Source organism: Rhipicephalus sanguineus, chromosome 8 (assembly GCF_013339695.2).
Source record: "Rhipicephalus sanguineus isolate Rsan-2018 chromosome 8, BIME_Rsan_1.4, whole genome shotgun sequence".
NCBI lineage: Eukaryota > Metazoa > Arthropoda > Arachnida > Ixodida > Ixodidae > Rhipicephalus > Rhipicephalus sanguineus.
The window spans coordinates 8685017-8708189 of NC_051183.1; the positions used below are offsets into that span (position 1 = coordinate 8685017).

Here is a 23173-nt window from a genome sequence, read left to right on the forward strand (position 1 = left end):
GTTGCGTCTTTTCCTCTCCTCAACCTCTCCTCCTCCAGTTGATAACGTGCGCGCATGTGTAAAAGCAGGCTACGTGCTTTTCAATAAATGTAGCTGGAAGACAGCGCCAGTTTATGTCGTTGCCCAACAGCCTTCTCGAAGGTACCACGCAATGCAGAGTTGAAAAGCTATACCCACACTCGCTTCGTTTATTTTTTGCACTCACCGCTGCGCGCTGACGCGCGCCTTGCACAACCCAAATGAATAGGGGTGTGCGAATATTCGAAAGTTTCGAATATTCGTCGAATATTACATTCGAAATATTCGTATTCGATTAGAAAATCGTGCATTCGAAAAGTTTCGAATATTCGATAACTTCGAATATTCGGAAAATTCGAATATGCGATTCGATTATGCATAAAATAACTCGTTTTCCACATTTCTGCTGCGTTCGTATAGCTAAAAACGTTGCCAACAGGAGCGATAAACATCGTAACTACACGGAGGCACGATATCTGCCTGCGACGAGCGCCCCAATACGTATGATTTATTGCTGGTGCATCTCCGATGTGCAGCGCTGTTGGCGATCATGTAACCAAGGAGGTTTAAATAAAACTTGCTGGAGTGGAGGCCGCCTATACTTACCAATGGGCCGCAGTGAAGCCGCGCCGCGCGCGCGGCGGCCATCTTGCCATAGGCAAGGAACGGGAGCCAAAGCGCGCCAGCCGCGCTGACCGCGTCTTTCCGCGGTGGTTTTTAATGGTTATAATGGCGAATATTAAGGGAGAAGTTGTCAAGAATAAGAAGCGAAATCGCAGATAAGAATGCGGTCAGTTTTATTTTGTTTCTTTTGGCGTTTTTCTTGCAAGCATGCACACCGAAGGGCCTGTATCACTGTTTTTTTTTTAAATAATTATCCTTGTAAGAGCAGCATTCTCGGCATTCATTTTCCTGTTTATTTCGTTCATGTGACGGAGTCTTATGCATATATGGAGTTTGGCCACTTTCTTTGAGCGGAATATAAATGTGGGTCCAAAGCACCGAAGGATATATATTCGTCAAGGCTCGAAAGCCATCTCTTTTGTCAAGACAAGCTCAAAATCTCCAAAACGAATAGTTTTGGCTTTGCATGGACGTGCTTCAAGGGCATCAGCTTGCAGTCGACACTATTTCAATAGATACAGCCTTTTCGATACTACTTCGTAGGCTCGGCCGCTCTCTCTTACCCTGTCAATGAATCAATTAAAAACGTCCAAGTGGCATAAGTCATAAGTTTAAGCCAACGAGCATAGTCTGTCATCATGTATTCCAGTCCCAAAGTCCGCATATCTAACCGTTTAGTCGCCCACAATCTCAACCTGTTTTCTCATTTGTCATCAACAATCTAAGTACAGTAGTGTTTTTGTGCGGCATTGGGCTAGCTTTTTCGAGGCAGTGACTCATCTGTGAAACCAGCATTTCCTTTGATAGAATTCTGTACACCGTTCTCGTATAGAGCGCTCTGCTGACAGTGCGATTAAACTTCGTGCGTACATACTCGTAAGCTGAGGGAGAACAGAAGTACAGCGTTAACGCAAACGCCCGCAGCTCGGATGGAATACGTGCCTTTCTGGTCTTTTCGTGCCCTAGGGGTTGCTGTATGTATGGGAGAAGGCTGCAGGGAACATCACCCTGCCCTACTCAGACATGAGCTTTTGATCCTTGCTCTCCTTTATCATCGCTTGAGGATCGAGCCTCGCTCTTTTTGGTTAGTGTGCAATTTTTCTGCTGCAGAATTTTCATCTTGAGCTGTTTTATCTCTTCTTGGAAAAGATGAAGCATTTTTTCGTAATGCTGCCGTATAAGTGATGCAACTGTCACATCTTCAACAACTTTTTGCCATTTGAACGCATCTAACGGCCGGAGTACCCCTGGGCGATCGGTTAGGTCGCTTTATTTGCAGCTGGAAAGAGCACTGCACAGTTCAGACCTGCTGGTTTTACTCGCTGCACTGCATAAAGCAAATACAAATATAACGAAAAAATGCACGAATGTAAGAAAAAACATGTCCTTGTATATTGTCCAAATGACGTTACATAACCTCGTAGTTGCGAGCTACCCTTTTATAGCACGAACAGGGCCGCCGATAACGAAATCTCGCCTATTTATATAATTTCAAGGAATAGCAAGCGGTGCGTTATTTTCCTATTCGCGCTCCACACCAGTGGTATCAGCAAGCACAAGGATGTGTATCACTGGGTTTTGCAAGTGTTTTACAAATGCGCCAAGCCCAGCTAGTCGAAGAACTCCCAGGTCGCAGCCTAGTCCCGTCGAAATAATTTGGCGAAAAGTGCCTCTAACATATACGATCGCCGTCTTTTGGCTTCCAGACTTCCCGTCAAACAGCCTGCCCCGACGTGCTTCGAACATTTGAGTCCTTACGAAACCGGTTAGGAAAAAAGAATGACCGTCAGATGTGAAATTAGAGACGGACTGCGAGCTGTCAGCATGTGTTCCGGCATATAGAGAAGTTTTCATCGAGCTCGAAATGTTCTGCTTACAACTGAAACTTCATCCCAGAGTACCTTTTCGCTCGATTTATACAGCCGTACGCAACGCACGATGTATCCAACAACGTCCGGACGCCACCACGCCAGAGAACAGCTAGAACATCTGTGCGGCCGCTGCGGCATGCGTTGCGGTAGGCTCGCTTTCTGCCTATGGCAAGATGGCGGCACGCGGCTTCAGCTGAGGGGCGCCTCCTCCACTCCAGCAAATTTTATTTTAACCTCCTTGCATGTAACCATACATTTTCTATATTATGCGGCCGTAACGTGCCGCACTAACACTCGTTCACTATGCGGGACCACTTCTGAAGAAAGACAGTGACCCACGTGACTGGTGGCGGACTGTAGGCACCTTCAGATACCCCAGTCTGGCAAAGCTTTGCCCCATGTACCTCCCTATACCAGCCACTTCTGTTTCAAGCGAGCGTGGCTTGTCCGTGGCAGGGGGGGGTGTCCCTGTTAGAAGGGAGCGCCTGCTGCCTGATCATGTGGAGCAACTCATATTTCTTCATGATAACATTTAGTCATTACTTCCATTGTGCCGTGATATTTGCTTGTGTTGTGATGTGCATTGTGCTAGCCTGGACATTGTGTTCTGGAGATAGCAGCGTATGTTTTGTTGCCAGTCAGGCTGTTAATGTTTTTTTTTTTTTCAAAGAGCTATATGTTAAAATATTGTTACTGTGGGGGCATTTTTCCTTTTCGATATTCGATTCGTATTCGAAAAATTTGATATTCGCACACCCCTACAAATAAAGTTTTTCAACCAACCAACCAACCGGGACACCACACACCGACATCGCGAAAGGGCAAAGAGAAGATAGAACTTGCCCTTGATGCTCTGGTCGGCGTTCTTGAGGAGCACGTCGTAGGAGAACATGAGGTCGTTGACCGTGTCGGCGGCGATGTTGCCACGCACAGAGAAGCCGCGGTAGAAGACGCAGTTGCCGGCGATGGAGACCCAGCCGCGCTTGGGCACCGCGTCGGCCTCGAAGGCGCGAAGGTCCCGGCCGTCCAGGGTGCCGTGGATGCTCAGGTGACCCATGACTTCGAACGGGTCTCGCAGCGCGACGCGGGCGCTGACCACGGACTGACCTCGCAGAGTGACTGCGTTGGAGTTCACCTCTGCCAGGTTGACGCCGTTCACTCCTTGCACGGTTGTCACGGGAGAGATCGCCTTCAAGACCGCTGCAACGGGAACGCATTATCTTCATTGCTGGAAACTGTTAGAGGCGCATGAACACAAGTGTCCTGCCTAGTCCGTATACAAGAAAGTTCCGGGAAAGGTGGGAGGCTGAAGTGAAGAAAAATCGTTGAGCACTTCAAGTCGCGGGAGCCAACGTTTCAACAAGAGAATTTGCTGCCCTGCCGAAGTAAACGGCTCTTGTCGAAACGTTTGCTCCAGCGAAATTCCATGTTCAATGATTTCGCATCACTGCTGAGTCCGTGGGTCGTTTTACGCATCTGTTTTCATTGTGATGTATCAACTATAGCGACAGGAGATACGCTACTGAATAATCTCGGTGCCTTACGAAACATCGTTCCAATTCCGCTTTCAAGGACAGATTCGACAACTGGCCTGCAGTCTCTCACTGACGGAGCGGAACGCGCCAAACATAGGGCATACCAGACTGCATGAACTGAACCCTTCACTTCAACTCCGGCCTCCATCCGGCCTCCATCGACGCGAAGCTTCGCTTCTCTATCACCTTTGGTTAGGAGTTGCTTTTACGAAGGCATATACAACGTTAATCGGAATGACTGACAGTGTGGCATGCGATGTTTGCGGCACCGAAGAAGACATCGAACACTTGCTGTGCCACTGTCCTCGTTTTGCCTCTGAGAGAAGTACTCTCGAACGCAATGCGGCGACTGGATAATCGGCCACTTTCCGTGCAGATGCTGCTACAGCATCGTCCACGTCTCTCGACGGCCCACAAGGCAGTGAAAGCACTGTTGTGCTTTTTGAGGACGACGGGCTTGTGAGAACGCCTCTGACTTGTGGTGCAATCCCACAGGCAGCAGTGAGTTCTCGGCCTCTCTTCCCTTCACTCATCTTTCTGCTCCCCTTCCCTAATCCCCCAGTGCAGGGTAGCCAACCCGAAGTTTTTTTTCTGGTGAACCTCCCTTGCCTTTTCTGTTTTCTTCCTTCGGTGCCTTACGGTTTCATAAAGGTGATTGCTACGACGAAAACGAAGTCACACGGCCCCTTATGCATTTGCCTAAGGGTGCTCGAAGGCGAAAGCCATTTTTTTTCTCGGTCGACTGAACTGATTTTATTGCAGATTCTGCACTGTACGAAGCACGCGCTGATGTGTGCACTCCACATCGTAACACTAGCTATCTACTTTTCTGTGTTTTACAACTCAAGGGAAGAAAATGCGGCGGTGTTTTGAAGATATCGATATGACTGACTTAAATTTACGCGAAATGAATGTTAGAAAGTGTGCGCCAACGTGCTTTTATTATAGAACAAGTCGACAGTTCGGGCAGACAGCATTACGGGCGAGGATATAGGACACGTCCGTCCTGGTCCACAACCCGCGTTATGTCCGCAGCTCGTAATCTATCAACCAGGCCAAAGTGCCACATTGAGTTGCGTCTAGATTTTATTAGGGTAATATATCACTAGCTTTCCAATGATTGTAAGTATACGAGAGTATTAAAGCGGAAAAAATAGGCCAACTCACCGGAAAACGTCTTCGGAGCAGCCACTACTTGGGGCTTGGTCTTCGACATGACGTTCCTCAGGAATGACTGAACCGGCCGGCCGTTCATCCACGCGGCGTTAAGGAACGGCGTCGTGACGTTGCCAATGGCGAACTCCCCGGTCAGCAGTTGACCGGTGGACAGTGGGATACGGCGCTTGTTTATTTCCACGATGTCGACGCCACCGAACAAGCCTCGGACGGTTGCGTGCATGCGAGAATCGACGAGAGCAGCGGACATGCCTCGAGCCATGTGTTTCAGTCCGTAGATCTTTTGCGGAGTGGACTTGAGAACGAAGTCTCTGGGCACGGAGAGCCCCTGAACTGTGCCCGAAACGTAGAGGCGTTTCACTCTCACGGTGTTCAGGAACAGCGGCTCGGCTGTGATGTTCTGCTCGCTGTGAAGAGTTATTCGGCCAGCGAAAAGCTTGAAGAGCGGAACTCCGTCGACAACGCCAACATCTGAAACAATGCGCAAATGATGGCGAGATTACAGTGACATTAGCATATCTTGGTGGCACATTGGGATGATGGTAGCAAAGTAACAATGTATAATGTGTATCGCATTTTTTTCCTCGCGTTTCGTGTGCCACTGCATATATTGTCCGATCGCATGTGATTAACTGGCAAGTTTGGACAGACTCCCTCTCACATTACAATAATTACTTGGACCGTGGCCTGAAACACGTCTTCAGCAAAAGGCGAACATCTTCCTTAAAGACTTAGTGGACTAGATAAGCGCTTGTGATGAACAGCTCTGTGTTGCTATATAGGAAATGATGTGTTAGTCCGTATACTGTGGGCAGAACTTGGATAGAAATGAGTGCTTGTGAACGTTATATTGCAGTGTGAACTCCTGCAGGCGAACTGTACATTACCGTGTTATTTTTAACCTGTTTGTTTGCTATAAGTTTTTTTTTTCACTTGTTCATTTGTTTTTTCACGGCAGAACTTATAGAAATGGAGTAGCCGAAGTAAACCTCAACCTTTCCACAGCAAGCCAGTTAAAACTGAACAGTACGTAAACTTATGCGAGTCAGCGCCTGCCCTGTTTTGTCAAGCTGTCCCTTGTCACTTGCGCTGTTTAACATCGTGAATCCGTACCTAATTGCCCAGCTGTCCACTTTATTACAGTGGCATGCTTTTACTTCGCGATATCTCATTTTATGGTGTTCATCGTGCCATGGTCAAATTTTACTGGACAGCGAGTGTTCCCGCTGGAGGCTGAGGCCTGTAAGGACCAGAAATTACGGGACACTCATTCACAATTAAGGTTTGTGCAATCAAAGTAGGCAAAGCCTCGAATTAAATGTACTATTGGTATACCTTTGGCTACCTCCAGCATATTGATACACTAAATTGGAAAAGTAGAGTCATATCTCGCAAACCTTACTGCCTGACGTCTGACGATTCGTAGTTGTAGAAAACGGGCGTGTTAACGTGCTTGCAACGCCTGCACAGATATGTAAAGGATTTTAAAATTTTGATTCTCATCAGCGATTCAGGAATGCCTGATGAAATCGTCAGTGAACATGATCGTATTAACAACCGATGTATGCATTATGCTGCTTGGATAAGCTTATTCGTATTGCTACTGTTCAGCTTACGTACATTTAGATTTAATTTAGTGCGTATAATTACATCTAATAACTTGACATGTGTACGATTTTAGATTGCACGCGAAGAAATCTCGGTTAAAGAAGGCCGAACTCAAGTAAAGTGCGTGGGAGGGGGGGGGGGGGGGGGGGGGGGGCTATTTGATACGACATTGGAACTGAAATAAAACTGCGCAGGGGACGAAGCACATGTGATCAGACGTAGACAGGACGAGCGCATACTAACAACTGATTTATTGGGAACTTGCTTAAGCGCCTGTTGGAGCATTTATATGCTGCAAGTTCTGATAGTGTAAAACACTTGGCGATTCATTGTAGGCCACTGCGCTAATTGAAACAAGCCACTTTATGAAAATATTGCTGGGGCGTGCCAGAGGAAAAAGAGCATGTGAAATACTGGAAACGTCCGTGCTTATGAGACTTGGCCCAGAGAAGCGTATCATTCAACCTTCAGTTTACTTACATAAGAGCGAGCTTGAATATTTGCGGTAGATATAAGGCCTTTAAGATGGTGCGCGATACTGTGGCGAGTGCTTGTGCGCATGTTCGTTGTGAGAAGTAGAAGTTTGGTGTTGTCAATAAATCCAGTTGTTAGTCTGCGCTCGTCCTGTCTACTTGTGCTCCATCCCCTGCGCAGTTTTAAAACCCCTTAACTGCTTTGGACGAGCAGAGCTCGTCCTGCCCAAACTGTCCCCAAACTGCTTTGGACGAGCAGAGCTCGTCCTAGCGGAATAGGTACTCCCCTCTAGCGTTCTAGACAAGAGGCGCTCTTCTACAGCTTAGATTGCATGTAATCCACCAGATGGCAGCATTTACTTGGCAATTAATTTTTCTCCAGCGGAAAGATCGCGGTTTTTGTATGAAAAGATGGCCTGCGGTAGCGGTCACCCATGATAACTGGCTCGTCAACACGAAAAAGAGGCTTTTCATTTTCCTCATCTTCTTCGAGTGGTGATCATTCGGATACAGATGTCTATCTTGTGTCCGGAAGTGGAGACAGCGAAGGCAACGAATTGAGCATCTCCTCCGGTGATGATGGAAACAGCTCGGAAGCGAACATCGCGAGTGCTTGCCAGTGGATCCTGCTTGATGTGGACAATCCTCCTGGGAAGCCTCCTCGCTTTCCATTCTTGGCGATTCCAGGCAAGACTTTCAACCTGTCATTGCCAGATGACATTATGGAATATATTCAGCAGTTTCTTCAGATGTGCTTTGTTTGCTCTCGGAAGCGAGGAGAAAACGAAAAAATTGAGCAAGGATACTCGATCTTGGTGCACGAGCTGCAACAGGCACCCTTGCGTTATTCCGTGTTTTGATTTGACTAAGTATGTGGTACAAATAATTTTTTCAACATCGACAAGCTGCTTTTTAGTACAATCAGATTTGAAATCATCAATAAAAAAAATAGGCACTTTTGGTTGGGAAATTTTCAAAAAAATAAAGCACTTAAGGGGTTAAGGCGAAAGCTGTTATGAGATCACAAGGGCCGCTTTTGGCGCCGCAGTTGTCCGCCGCCGGCGGTGTCCGCAACCACTATCGCTCTAAATAAAAAAAAAAAACTAAATAAAAAATTTCTAGGATGGAAAGAGGTTCGAACTTGGGCCCTCTGCGCGGAAGCCCAGTATTCTACCTCAGAGCCATGCCGGTGCTTTAAACTGCTTTGCAAAAAGACCCTCTACAGGCTTCATTTCGGGAAGGAACCACATTAACAAACAACCAAGCGTCACACAACGCGAATTCTGTAATCAGGCGTCACACAATGCGAATTGCGCAACAAGTGGGTTCCAACCCATTACAAAGAGCTCTGCCATAATTCTTCATCGTCATCAGCCACTGCATCAACAATGTGCTCATAATACCTTACAGGTGTTTAGCAAGTACCATGGTTCTCCGCAGAATGACGAAAAATTGCGTAGTGGCTGCTTCACTACAAAAAAAAAAAATTATGATTTATAGCGTAGCGAGTTCCTCGCAAGTGCACTGCTATTGGTTGCCAAGGAAGCCCATAAGGCTCCCATGATCCATTTCCTCAGGGTCTCAATAAAGTTAATTCCCTCCCTCTATCTCTTTCTCGTGTTAGCGTATGTTATAAAGCGTGGTGGGAAAGTGAAATAACGACCGGACTTCACACAATGCGAATTACGTAACTAGTGGGTCCTTTAAAGCTTCCAACCCATTACAAAAGGCTCAGTCATAATTCTTCATTGTCATCAGGCGTTGCATGAAGAAATTGCACATAATGCCTTACAGATGGTACCTCGCTTCTCCGCAGAACGACGTGTAATGGCGTGGTGGGTGCTTCCCAACTTCAAAAAAAAAATTATGATTTGTGGCGTAGTGGGTACGTTGCTAGTGTACTTGTATTAGTAGTCACAAGAGTTTATAACGGACTCGAAATGCCACTCTTCGCACTTTCGCTGTGACTGTGCTGCGCTTTCCGCGCAGACCTGGCGTTTTTTTTTTTTATTTCAGTTTAAAGAATACTGCTTTCTTCATGGATGAGTTCGATCCGAGCACTGCTAAAGGAATACGGCTCCGCAAACACCGGGTATGCAATGATCGCTTACTTGATGTCAGGTCCTTCTCGAACACGACCGGTCCCGTGAAGGTTTTTATTCCTGAAATCAAAACTGAGGATTATTATTAGGTTGCGGTACTTAGGTTCAAAAGACCTTACCATTGATGTCTTGGTGGTCCTCCGTGGCCACAAAGTCCTCCAACAAGTTGTAACCATTCACACTGCCTTTGACCGTCATTCGTGTTATTTTGGCTCCCTTGTGGAAAGTCTTCTGGCCCGTCATGACCAACGTAGACTCGTTGGTGGGGAAAATGGCGTCCTTATAAAGGGCATCAAGCAGCACGCTGTTCACCTTAGCATGAACCCTGACGGACTTCTTAACGAAAACGGGCGCCTTGAAGACTACGTTGGTCTTCACGACTTTTTCGGGTTGCTTGGAAGCGTAGGCAGCGAACTCTGAAATGTCTACGTTGTCGACCGTGCCAGCAACGACAACATCCCGCTGCGCCTGGAACCCGTTGGCGAAGGCGAGCGGTACGTCGATGGGGCCCTCGTCGGTGAGGCGGTAGATGTCTCCCGGAAGGGCTACCCCGCTAACTTTGCCTTCAACGTTGATTACGGTAGTGATTAGTCTGTTGAACCGCTTTGGTGCCCGCACGAATTGCTCGGCGTCCCTGAGCAGGAGATCGCCAGGTATTGCGAGCTTGTTAAGCCTTCCCCGAAGACTGACGTCTTGTAGGGCGTCGAAAGTACTGACGAAGTGTTTGACGCCGGTGATTATCGCGGGAGCGTTGATTCTGACGAAGCGCTCCGCGATGTCGGCAACTTTGATGCCGTTGACGATTGGCGTCGAGATGGACGCGACGCGCAAGTTTCGCGTGAACGTGAAGGATCCCTCCGCCGTCTGCTCATCGATGGCGTTCATGGTTGTCGCTGCAACTTTCGTCAAGTCGACGCCGTCCACCGTTTGAGCTGACAATTCTTGGAGGACCTTCACAGAGGTCAAATTTTTGGGAGCAGTGATGTAGTGCGTTCCGGTCAGTGTCACCAGGTCGCTCAATTTGAGGCCGTTCAACCTTCCTTCCAGAAGGGAGTCCTTGGAGATGACTAGAGGACTTGCAAACGTTGTAGGTCCTGTAGAAAAGAAAATCTCTTTAGCTTCTGACCTTCATAAAAGAGGCGCGCATTCAGGGGGTTGCTCTGGGGGGTTCAGCACCTCCCCCCTCCTCCTTCTCCTAAATATTTACATTGTGGGTGTGTATATATACGCAAACACATACAAACACCCACTAACATTCAGTGGCGCTCAATATGACTTAACACGGCAGCGCGTGGCCTCGCGAGGTGAAAGATCGCCCATGGCTCGCACTAGCCCTTATTTTCACAACTAAATCATCTTCTCTTGGGGATAAAATATTCACTTAGGAAAATGAAGGCAAGTTGAAGCCACGCGCGATTTCTGAACTCGTGACGCCACGCGCTCCCGCGTTACAAGGCACATTGAGCGCGACAACGTAGAGGGGGGTCGGGCACCAGCCCCAACATATTTCTGACTACACTGCTGCTCATAAGTGAAAACAGTCAAACACTGAACTTACCGCTTATCGTGTGATGTCTGTAAGTTGTGACTGCATTGGCGAGATTTATTCCGTTTATTGATGGTGACTGGAGCGAAGACCTTATTCTTGCAGGCCTCGTCAAGGTTATTCTTCCCGTTATGGTGGTCGGCTTGTTCATCCTGCACGAAGAAAACTAGGCCTCAGCCCTCACAGATGTATCTCCAGAAATACTGTGGTCTCTAATCGGACACAGTAAGGCTGAGATGAAAAAAAGCAAAATACGGTCGTACCAATCAAATCTAGGATGGTTCTGAGTACACGTTTCCGAAAAAAAAAAAAGACTACACGAATCAAGCAGAATATTACGCCAGGAAAGCATAGATGACGTTAATTATATTTAACTGCAGTGCCGCTGAACCCACAACCTTCGAACTCGAAGGTTGTGGGTTCAGATCCCACCGATGGAATGGTTGATTTTTTCTCCGCTTCAATTAATTTCAATTCACGTCGCAATTAGTACACTGCAGTTAAGTACAAAAATTAACGTCCCCTACGCTTTCCTGGCGCAATTGTTCGATTCATTTGATCGTAACAGAAACGAGCCCTCGGAATTCCCCTTCTTTCGTTAATTCAGAGAGTAAACTGCCACTCATCACAAAGATGCTGTCCACATCGTTTCGTCAAGTCTGCGCAACGGGATATTGACTCGAGCTTATGTAGCTGAGGTGCAAGGTTCACTATACCTGGCGACAACTTTCTGTGGCAGCACAGCCAAAGCTACGTGGGCGGAGCTTCTGCACATGTGTTACTACGCCAAGAAGTCCGTTCGCGGGCGATTTCGGTTTTGGTTTCGCGAGCGCATAGAACATGTGCGTTTTCATGCGAGTATTCATGGCTCGTGATGTTATTTGGAAATTTATGCAGACAGTTTATTCACAGATGTAATCGAAATCTACCACATGACTTCATATACTTAAGGATGCAGAACAAATACCTCGAATCATTGCTGAGCTCTTCTGCAAATCAAATACTATAACGCTGTGCTAGCGGTTCAAGTACACGTGCAAAGCGAGCACCATTTGGTATTGTTTACACTTCTTTTTTGGGAAAGCGATAGAATGTTTTGTATTGCGAAGGAACACAGGAATCAGCTTTATTAAAGCGGTCGGTTTTACTTTTCAAAGAAAAAAAGAAAAAGCTGCGGCCAAGCAGTAACTGCGCAATTGGAAATCTTACGCAAACGTAACAAGCCATTTTCTGAACTTCGGTGCACACAGGGTCCACATCGTCGTTTTCCTACATTTGGAGACGCAATAACTTTCTGGAGACACTCACGTTATTTTGTCAGGAGACGCGAAGGCATCGAAAGGCAGCAGATATCTTGGCTACGACCGGTCAGGAGCGGGCGTCTCACGCTTGCGATTACAAACGGGTGAAACGCGTTCCTTACTCGCGTGGTCAAGAATGCTTTTTTTTTTTCACATTAAAAATCACGCTGTCAGTCGCGTAATAGACATGAACGCGTCTGTTGCCGAGGCAAAGCTGTGCACGGGTTATTTTGTCACCGTAAATCGCTCTCATTGCAAAGCGCCAAAACGCCTCCCGCCGTAGACGCCGACGGGCACGGTGTTAGACGCAATCTTCGGCTCGACTGCATCAGTAATAGTGGGCAATCGAAATACCGACCATGTATGCAACGAAATTTATGAAATGGGCCACTTATTTTACGTACTGTTTCCAATAGCAGTTTTGCTTTCAAGCGGCTCTTTTTGCTGAAGACTTGCAGGTAGCCGTCGTCACTGTCAAGGAAGCTATCGCGATGAGAGACCCACTTGCGATGGTGGTATCACTTGCACACAACCCACCGCTGTCTTCGTTTCTTTCTGGTCGACGAACACAGATCACCTATATAACGGACACGCGCTTATGCTCACTTGCAAGCTTCGATGTGCACCTGTTGCAGCCGAGCGACGCCATCGTTGTTTAGTGGGGACGGAAAACGTGAAATGGACACCAGAAAACCTGAAAACTCGAAAGAGCAAAAATCGCAAATCCTTTATGGGATAATCATTCTTGCTTTCAATGCAAGCAATCTTGAACGTAATACCTATTTCTTTTCTTTTTATGTTTTCTCTTATGCTACGTATTTAGCAAAAGCTAGCGTTCGCGGACTACATACAGAAGCGTAGTAAAAAAGTGCGTGGTTCGGTTGCGTAGCCTTGGCTGTGCTGCCACAGAAAGTTGTCGCCAGGTATAGTAGACGTCAGTGAAGCAGTCAAACGGCAACCAATACAGTTCAATTTCGTTATAACAGACGAAGGAGAAGCCGAACTTACGTAAATATAAAACAAGCAGCGCTAGACACGAGGCGGTGATAGAACGACGGACAGGGCAGTGAACTAACAACCACTGGTTTATGGCTGGGAAATGAAATAAACCAGTGGTTGTTAGTTTCACCGTCCCGTGTCTAGCGCTGTTTGTTCCCTGTGTAATTATCCACCAACCAGACCAGTTTGGTGCACTTTTTTCAATATAAAGCTTGCTTCGTTATAAACTTTATAGCGAAAGGCAGCGCGCAGCGGGTGAACGGGCGAACACGAAACAAAAGGACAGCACGAGCGCTCCCTTTGTTTCGTACTGTTCGTCTTTTAACGGGCTGTGCGCTGCCATTCGTTATAATGATGAATCAACTAGCCTTCCGGTACATTTTAAGTTCGTTATAAACCATTTTCTACCCTTACCGCCCATATCCTTGGAAGAAGGGGTTTATTACTACAATGAATGTTCACCACAGCCGAAGCCCTGCAAAATAAAAACTGCTTTGGAGAAAGCTCAGTCATTGTATTGTGCTGAGGCATGCCGCCTTTGCCTGCAGTCCATGACCGCCGCCATTGCGCGCATCGTGGAAACGACAACAAATCAACCACGTCTAGAATCTGCGTGGCCGTTGAGATGCTGGCCTCATGAACATTCCTATTGCCCTGGTCTTCGCTTTGCAGTCACGTCACGTCGCGCGCAATTTCCCCGTTCCGTAGCGTCACCGTTGTTGACACTGGCAAAAAAATAAAAGGGAACGACGTAGTAGGCACTAAACCGCGCTTTTAAAGACTATAGTCTTTCTTGGGATACTTAAACGGAGAAATTTTGGTCTGTCTGTCTTTCTGTTTGTCGGCACGTCACTCGATTCAGCCACTCGGCCAAAGTTGAACCACTTGCCCAATGGCCAGCCATCTTGAACGGCTGACGAGGTTCATATTTGTGTATATTGTCGATCAAAAAGCAAACATTACGCATATCTGAGGCGCAACATCACTAGGCAAGTATTAGGTGGTGTGTTCCTTTATTAGAAAATGCATACATACGTAATTATAAAGACCCTAGTTTCTTAAGCTACGCTGAAAATGCGACTGCGCTGAAACTTTCCTTCCTTCGTGCCCTCTGCACGAGCTCATTGTGTTTCGGTTTCGGTTCTGTATTGCACAGTACGAATGCCATGGGGCGCCGCTCTGGCATTCCTGTTTTACCCAGGCGACGTGTAAATGAAAGTGTGTGGAGAGTACTCGTTGAGTGCGGACGTTTCTTCTGCTTCAGCGCTTCGCGCCAAATCGCGTGTTCGGGCTGGCTGGCGTCCCCGCCGGTCGCGTTGGTCACCGCCGGTCTTCGCCTGCTGCTGCGCCGGGACTACCAGCCCGCAACACAACACTCATGTTTCCCGACGTATTGCCAGATGGCGTCCATATCTCACGCAGCGCCTCTTCTATCGTCTTTAGACGACATTTGCAGCGAATCACGCAGATACGCGGCCAATTTTTTTCTCTGTTTGAAACGAAGTTCGTTATTTCCATTGACGCGACAATTTTACTTCGTTAAAACGAGGCTTCAAATACAAGTATCTACGTGAACCTCAAAAATATTTAACTTAACATCGAATACTTCGTTATAACTCATTTAGTTGCAATGACGTTTTGCTGTATATTATTAAAAGATGCTGGTGCGGCACATACCAGTAAAGGTTCCTGAACAGTTCGGCGACAGATACGCCGTGGATTGAACCGATGTTCGCTTCCACAGATTTCAAGAGTGGCGTCGATAAGTGACCTTGAAGTACCTTTGGTGCGGTGATAGTGGCTGGCTTATTCTTGAACACAGCATCTGTGAAAACAAGTAAGCACGCCAGTGAACAGTCAGAGCGACGTACAAAATATTCCCGACAGACTTGGAGAAACAGACTTCGTGCGCAACTACAGCGTTAAGATCCATCACTGAAGGGATATAAGTCAACGAAACAACCACACTGTAGAGCCATGTACAAATTGAAAGAGACAAGCTAAAGCATTGATAAACAACGTATATATGCCTAGGATTGCAGATCACTTCGAGCGAGACTTGGGAAATGAGGTTTAGCGGAGTTTCTCTGGCATAGTCGTTTATAAGATGACACCTCGTCCGACCCATTAGGCGGTAAGGAGGATGTAAATACTACATATAACTGCAACTATAAATATGTAGACAGACAAGGACATCGAAAGCAATGGCGCCAGCTTTTGACTTCAGTAGCTAACGTTTGTTACAAGAGAGTTTGCTTGAAGTGTCAGCAATATGAATTCGCGCCATGTGCGCTGGAATCCTGTCAATGAGCAAAACTGATGTCATTTCTTGAAGGATTTCAGCGGAACTTTTCAACTCCATTGCCGATGATCTATGTGGTTGTTACGATGTCAATATAGTCACCGCACTAGTGAATATTTCGGCCTGTTTGTACACGTCCATAGAAAAGGAGAAACAGAACGAACCACAGGGCAACAGGACTAAGCGCTGGACTTAAGTTCAGCGCGTAGTTTGTCTCTGTCCTGTTGTCCTGTGGTTCGCGCCGTTTCTCGTTTTTACAGCAGAGGTGTAGCGCTCGAAGTAGGCCGTGTGTCGCAGATGAAAAATTGTCATCATGAACTGGCACGCGATCTCTTCATTGTCTTCCGCTTCGCTTCCACAACACGTGCGCTCATTTCTCCGGCGTGGGATGCAATAACTGATGGGTGAGAGAATGAGTACAGAGAGAGAAACAGAGAGAGAAAGAGAGAAAAATTCTTGGCGAGAGCAAGCACAGCCATGTAGTACACTATAGTACAGCAAGGGGCGAGAGGGTAAAAGCCTAGCGCCAAGGCCACTTGGGTGCCCACCAGTTCTGCTGTGGTCCAGCCTTGCGCTACTTACTGCAAGCTGCGCTAATTTTTTTCTATGGAGCTACCGCGTCTAATTAGAAGCAATTTTTAGGTGCATCTGTATTGAAAAACGACCTCTTACAATTAATAAAGTGGGCAAATATAGCGTAACCAAAACCGAGGCACGTCATGAGAATAAGATAAGGAGTTTCTGCAGCTGAAAATACAACATGAAGCAACCTTCGCGATTGCAAAGCTGCTTGTCTGTTTACTTCTGACATAATTGCACGAATAAAACATGACTAATTGTAATGAGTGCATTTACACGCACCAAACTGTCGACAGAACGTCGATACACAGAGCAAAGCATGTCTTCCTCTCCAGTCCTCGCCCCAATGTTAATGCAACGACGCTCCGTCCCGGAGAACTCAAGATGACTTTTAGAGGAGATATTACTATGGCCAACTGTGCGGTTTGGGCAGTGAGCAAGGGAGAGAAGTTGCATAACAACGCTTTCAGGAACGAGTTACGATTCAGTAGTAAATGCCACTAATTTTAAAACGAGGCTCAGACACCGTTGCAATAAAGCAGAGATGGTAAGTAAATTCTTTGCACGTTTTCTCGCGAGTACTCGTAAATTATTTTAATTCTATCTTATGATTCCTGCAAGGCAAAGATTATATTTTATGCCTGCAAACTTGCGAATTTCGTCACGGCACTTATTCCTTCCCGTCCTCGGCTGCTCTTTTCATCTCCCGGCACTAGACTTGAGCAAATATTCGGAGTTTTCGAATATTTGGTCAAATACAGAATTCAATGTTCGCATCGGCTCGAATACTAGTACTCCTGGTTTCCGAAATGTTCGCGAAGCAAAAGAACATACGCTTTCCCACGCACAATTCGCCTGAAAAGGTGGCTTCACGGTGATAAAGAACGTGCTGCCGTGAAGCCACGGCACAAGGAAAAGTGTGCAAATTATTCTCTCACCGAATAAATTTTTTCTGAACTCGTGTAACAGCGCGAGAACGTGGAAAGGAGGAACACAGAGTGCCCTTTCCATTTTTTCGCGCTGTCACACGTGTTGCAATGAAACAACTAGCCCAGCAAGCAATTTTTTTTACGTTTTAGAGTGGATTATACACGCAATCTATGGTAACAAAACTTGCCCTACTTTGGCAGTATTTGCACCCCCAATTACAACAGACCATGGAGCAAAAGTCGAATCGGCGGAATTAACGTCATGCTCTGAATTATAATACCTTGAAAATAGACTACCGAGTAAACTTTTTGTCAAGATCCAATTAAAAAAAATATTTCTCTGCATAAAACGAATGCCAATTCCACTACTGAAAGTATTTATTTCGAAATTCGACGTTAACGAATAGTTTCTAACTCCCCAACCGTCACCTCGCTTCGAACCCCTCCAATTAACGACTATTCCGTCACCATCGCTGACGGAGCGTGGCACGTCAGAAACCCCGGCAGACGTGGTATCGCCTTTAGTAAAGTGACCATGTAGGATACTGCGCAGTTTGAAGCGAACCAGAATCGCATTGGGTTCGCCGGTTGTTGAATGCGAGAGCACATTAAGGGGAGTGTTTCTTTGAGGATCTACTAGGCAGAATGGGCAAATACAAATCGCGCAGTGAGATCTGTCAACCGTGATTGAAGGAGATAAACGGCAGGTAAATGACCTTTGAGAGCCGAAATGAGCTTGCGGATTCGGAACCCGATGTCGCTCATCGCCTTCTGGAGCTCGGGCATCTTGCTGTGGAGCTCACTCATGGAGACCTTAGAGCCCTCCATGGACAAGCCTTGGGGCAACTTGGCGAACCCCATGGAGACTGGGCCATTGACGAGGACAGACCTGACGACCTGTTTCACCTGGACCACGTTCACCGCGGCCTTGGTCGATACGGCATGCCGCAGGGTGTTGGACGCTTGCCCTAAGAGAGCCTGCTGCTTGTCCAGTTGATCCTGGCCGGTGGGAAAAGGCCCGGTGAGATTCCGCAATGCAAAACTAAATGACAAACAAATCTATTGCATCAATTAACCCGGCAAAACAAGCCTGGAAACTAGCAACAATGTACGGAGACTATTTGTGACACGCGTGTTGGTCAGCGGCCACATGAGGGCAAGCCACTAGTATAACTACGTTATGCAAGGTCATGTTTTCCTAAAGTTGCTCGTTATCTGTTGTGACCACGGTAAACTGAACCTTGAAGCTAATAACGACAGCAGATACCAGGGGGTTCACTGCGGCTAACATATTAAAGAAAGGCCAGTCGAGAGGCCACTATGGAATAAAACTGCATAAAGATATATGGGCCAAAGCCAGAATAGCGAAATGGGCTAGCGTTGACTGGACGGAGAGGAGACCGAAGCTGAGCTATACCACTGCATTACCGCCCACTACTGCGCGGTTCATGGCCAATTCCCCCGGTCTGTGAGCGCGCCACAGTTTAAGAACCTACTTTACCCAACTACCACATTTCGTGAATAAACGCGATCCACCGTCACAATATGATTGTAAGGCAATTCGTAAAAGTCGTAATGAGAGAATGCGGATTAATTTCGACCAGCTAAGATTATTTAATGCCCACCTAAATGTAAGTGTACAGGTTTTTCCGAGTTTTGCAGTCATCGCAGTGCGACCCCCGTGGCCAGGGATCGAACCCGCGCCCTTATGCTTAGCAGCTGAATATTCTAGCAACCAGTCCATCACAGTCGTAAGGTTACTATATGGACTACTGACATGCGTTGTAATAAATGTTTTGTGGTTTTTAATAACAGAATAAAGGCCAATGATGTCCAATTTCCAATAACTGGCTTCGAAGAGGGCAGTAGCACCTTCTGTGCGGTGCAGCAGAAAAGTCACGCCGGAACCGTTGTGTCATTAGCGTGTGGCGTAAGTATCTCCTCGGATGTTGGACAGCAGTAGCATATAAAGCTCAAGAAAAAAAACATGGTTGATCCCTCCGTCATAGGAATCGGAATAACACGAAAGTAAAGCGTGCCCTTACCGAAGTAACTGAATGTTTGCTGTACATAGCTATAAGAGAGTTTACACGATGTATATTTATGTCTGGCAGCTACAGCACCGTTTAACGTGGATGTGCCCACTTTGATGATTGGTGGTACATCTCCATCCCGACGACTAACGTTCCTGCTAAATGATTAACAAACCCTTGTGGTAGCTGTAGTAGGTAACGGTGAAAGCGTAATCAGAGAACTAGTTGTGATAGCCAGAAGAGCGTCGCATATTGGACGCAGGACTTGGTCGCCCAAGTATGATTGAAGAACTGTTGGCCGCCATCACGCGGCATGTTAAAATGTCATTGAACATCACGGCCGGACTAGAGGGAAACGCAAAGCGCGTCGCGCTGCCCCGGTAGCCCGGCCGCGGCTGCAACGCGCGGCAGGCGCGCGTTGCAGAGCTATGATTGAGGCCGACGCTTTTACGACGCTTGGCTAAGGTCGCCACCTCGCGGTGTGTTAAGGCATTGACAAAATTGAACTTCTATTGAAAACGCGCTGAATGGGAGGGACGTGTGAGGCGTTGCAGGTGCTAATCGTGGAGGCCACAGTAATGACGAATTACTTTACTTTACCGCTCCCAGAGGGCAACACCACCCCGCCGACCGGGAGAGTGGTAGATATAAAAGGCGCGTTTGTAAAGCCTCTGGAGTCTGTGACCGTGGCGCAGTGGATAGCGTGCCCGGCATCTGTTGTTGCGGACCGAGCGGTCGTGGGTTCGATGCCCGTTGACGGAACTCTTTCTTTGCCATCTGATCGTGTATATTTTTTGACGTCATTTCCGTGACGGAAATACGTCACTGAAGCCTTGGTGGACCCCGGCATAAAACACTTTCGTGTTAAAAAAAACAACTATCATTCGAATGTAGTTACACCTAAGAAAGCAGCTTTGTACTGCGTGAATTCGCTTTTGCCGGGGGTCTCAAACACGCGGCCCGCATGCCGCAAGAGGCCCGGCTCGCACATGACCGTCTTCATCCCATTCATTTTTTCTGAATAGCTGAGCTCCACTGACGTGTCTGGTCTCAAGCATTGTTTTCGTGAGGCACCCCATGCGGTCCTCATGTGTCACAAGTTTCTCGAAACCTGACGTTAAATCATATTCAGAAAGGACCCATACATGATATATGGGAAAGGCCTTTCAAATGGCAACACGAGCTGACGTTTTGCTGAGCCATCCTCCCCCTGCGCTATCCCAGCCCTTGTGGGAGACTTCGTGAATTCGGCCCGCGGGCTGAGGATTGAGACCCTTGGCCTATGCGAAGCTTTAGAAAGATGCAACGGTTATTCACGTTAAAAAGACAGGGCGTGCAAACATGGACACAAGAGAAGTCAAGAAACCACGGCGTTTGTGGTCTCTTGACTTCTCTCTTGTGTCCGTGTTTGCGCGCCCTGTCTCTAACATGAATACGTTCCAAGTATAGCTTAGCTCTCTTATTCTAAACAAAGGTCAAGTATGCGTGCCACTGACCTTGAGCATTGTCATGCGAAGTACCAGTTGAGAGCCTTTTTCTTGAACCGGGTTTGACAGAAGTATGACCTTGGTGGAGACCATGATTGATTTGGGAGTGCCCTTGGTGGCATCGGTGAAAAACATCCAAGCGTTGTCCTTGATGCTGAACGATGACAGACTGTCCTTGAGAAGGACAAAACCGCCGAAGGGGACGGTACCTGAAACCGCGAATCAGAGGAGATCACCGTTAGTTCATGCCGATATAAATGAGTGGGACAAATACCCGTTTTCAAACATTCAAGGTTTATTAAGGTAAAAGCCTTGCATACCTCATGCGAGCGTGAACGAAAAGCAGGCGTGGAAGAAGTAATAAATGATTGCTCGCGTTTTACGTGATGCTTCAAACCACTATGATTTCTAGATCCAACGATAAACGATAAATATGCTCCCCCCCCCCCCCCCGAAAAAAATTCCTGGCTACGGGCCCTGCCTCTCTGTAAAGACCCTCGCAAGAAAGACAGCCTAGGGACGAGAGGTCCGCCCCCACCAACGTACGCACAAGTAGCCGCAGTTACCCCGCACCTCCACTTGCATTTGACGCGCTTTAATACGCCTTGAAAACGCGGTGAACCGATCACATCGAGGCACAGAACAATCTCAAGATGTGTCCCCCACAAGCGATGATGAAAAACACCATGTAATGATGGTCATGTACAGACGATGAAGTGCCTCAAATGCCCACAGTATTGTTAAAAAAATGATGAGGCACACCGTAGGGAGAGGCGCTCCGGGTCAATTTCGACCACCTGGGGTTCTTTAATGTGCAGCTAAATCTAAGGACACGAGTGTTCTCGCCCGCATCGAAATGCGGCCACCGTGGCCGGGCACGAGAGAAGTGAAGCAAAAAGATCACGCGACGTCCAAGGGAGCGAAAGCCGTACGAAAGCGAGTGAAGCATGACAGCGCATACACACGACGATAATCAAAGTAAACTAAGTGATCAGCGTGCTAATTATATCAATGCAAACTGAGTGAGTTAATTAGTGAGAGTTTAATGACTAAAAGTTCTAACTAATTACCGAATGTAATCAGCGAGTTAATTACTGAAAGCTTGACGTCGATATACAGTGAACGGTAAAATAGCCATACTGGAGTGCTTTAGCCTTCGACTCGCCTTAGACGAATGCAAGAGGGACCCTGCGAGTTTATTTCAGTGGTTGTAACAAACAGACAAAAAGATATCCTCTGTTCCTCTTGACCTCTGCGTTCGTTACCTGGAGAGAAAATGCGCTTCCCAGAAGAACCGCTAAAAACTTAAGTAGCATTCAATTAGTTTCGAAGAAGGGCTTTGAGTCTGATGCCGTTTCTGCACACAGGCTCGCCAAAAACCATTAGCACACACCCATGGGTTACTTGGTTCGGTACATTCAATGAAGCCATAGCGCTGAAAACACAGGGACCAAGGAAGAGGACAGGACGTACGCGCGTCCTGTCCTCTTCCTTGGTCCCTGTGTTTTTAGCGCTATGGCTTCACTGAATTGCCAAAAAACGGCCGACTTGCCTCTGTCCACCTCCTGGAATCGCCTGAGCCTGGAGGACCAGGTGTGAAGCCGCAGAGGATACGAGGCGTCCATGGTGGCCAGGGCGAGTATGACGTCATCGCGACACGAGTCCACGCCCACGGGGTGCCACTGGATGGCACGCGGCACCTTGAGCACCTGTCGCAGGAAGAAGCCGCCACCGCGCCAGACGTACAGGAACTGCTCCCGGAGACCCGCCACGGCCAGCACGTTGTCGAAGCCCACGCGGAACAGGGACACGTCCGTCAGATCGGCACCGTGTAACCTGCATTATGCGCGCTGCTTTTGAAGGGACGCGAGAGAAAACTATTTTTCTGATCTCAGTAAATTACAAGTCAAAAATCACCCTGCTTGCCGCGGGAAGAAGTTTGGTAAGCGAGAAAACGCGCACAAAGAAAATGCGGTAGGCGACGTCAGCTTGACATTCCCGCAGCAAACGCCGTGACGTCGTAGATTTGGACGGCGTCAACTAAATCCTACTTAGTTCCCAATCAGTAAAAATGAAATACATTGCCCTCTGAGGGGACATGCTAAGTTTCGGGAAATTTCGCGCGGAGATGTCGGCGCACAATTTAAAAATGAAACTGACTGATTTTTTTTCCCCTTAATAAACCTATGACGGTGAAATTAGCGGCATTAGAGTTCTCGGAGTGTAATTTACCAATGTAAACCGATTCATAGTTCACTTCAGCGTCCCTTTAAGCACGAGGAAGGACGGAGAATGGGAAGAACACAGTAACTGCGGAGGGAGAAACAACGACAGAAAGGCGGAGAGGTCGGCCGCCCATTATGTGCAGTGCGTCTGGCCTATAGCTATATACTGCACGAATGGGCAAGGATGTGAAGAGGACTTACGGTGATGGCACGATGAAATGGAGATCCGCATGTTAACGGAAACGTATAAGTATACCTGAAGAAATTATAAATTCAGATCTTTGCAAGCTAGAAATAGAAAGGAAGGTTCATAAAACAGAAATTGCTCTACCTGTTATCCAGAAAAACAAGTTCAAGGGAACACG

The 23173-nt window shown here is 47.3% G+C and overlaps 1 protein-coding gene across 2 annotated transcripts in view; it reads right to left on the minus strand.

The window, feature by feature from the left end:
- LOC119401291 (uncharacterized) overlaps nucleotides 1-23173 on the minus strand; it is a 51374-nt gene that overhangs the window by 19959 nt on the left and 8242 nt on the right. Inside the window, exons 7-15 of one of the 2 annotated variants that reach the window (XM_037667984.2) lie at nucleotides 22136-22419; nucleotides 20593-20792; nucleotides 17780-18062; nucleotides 14931-15078; nucleotides 10966-11105; nucleotides 9527-10501; nucleotides 9417-9467; nucleotides 5216-5695; nucleotides 3357-3713 (exon numbers count right to left, since the gene is read on the minus strand). In XM_037667984.2, coding sequence (XP_037523912.1) covers nucleotides 3357-3713; nucleotides 5216-5695; nucleotides 9417-9467; nucleotides 9527-10501; nucleotides 10966-11105; nucleotides 14931-15078; nucleotides 17780-18062; nucleotides 20593-20792; nucleotides 22136-22419 — 2918 coding nt within the window. Of the gene's footprint in view, nucleotides 1-3356; nucleotides 3714-5215; nucleotides 5696-9416; nucleotides 9480-9526; nucleotides 10502-10965; nucleotides 11106-14930; nucleotides 15079-17779; nucleotides 18063-20592; nucleotides 20793-22135; nucleotides 22420-23173 lie in introns of both variants that reach the window. The other variant, XM_037667983.2, reaches the window with a different exon arrangement.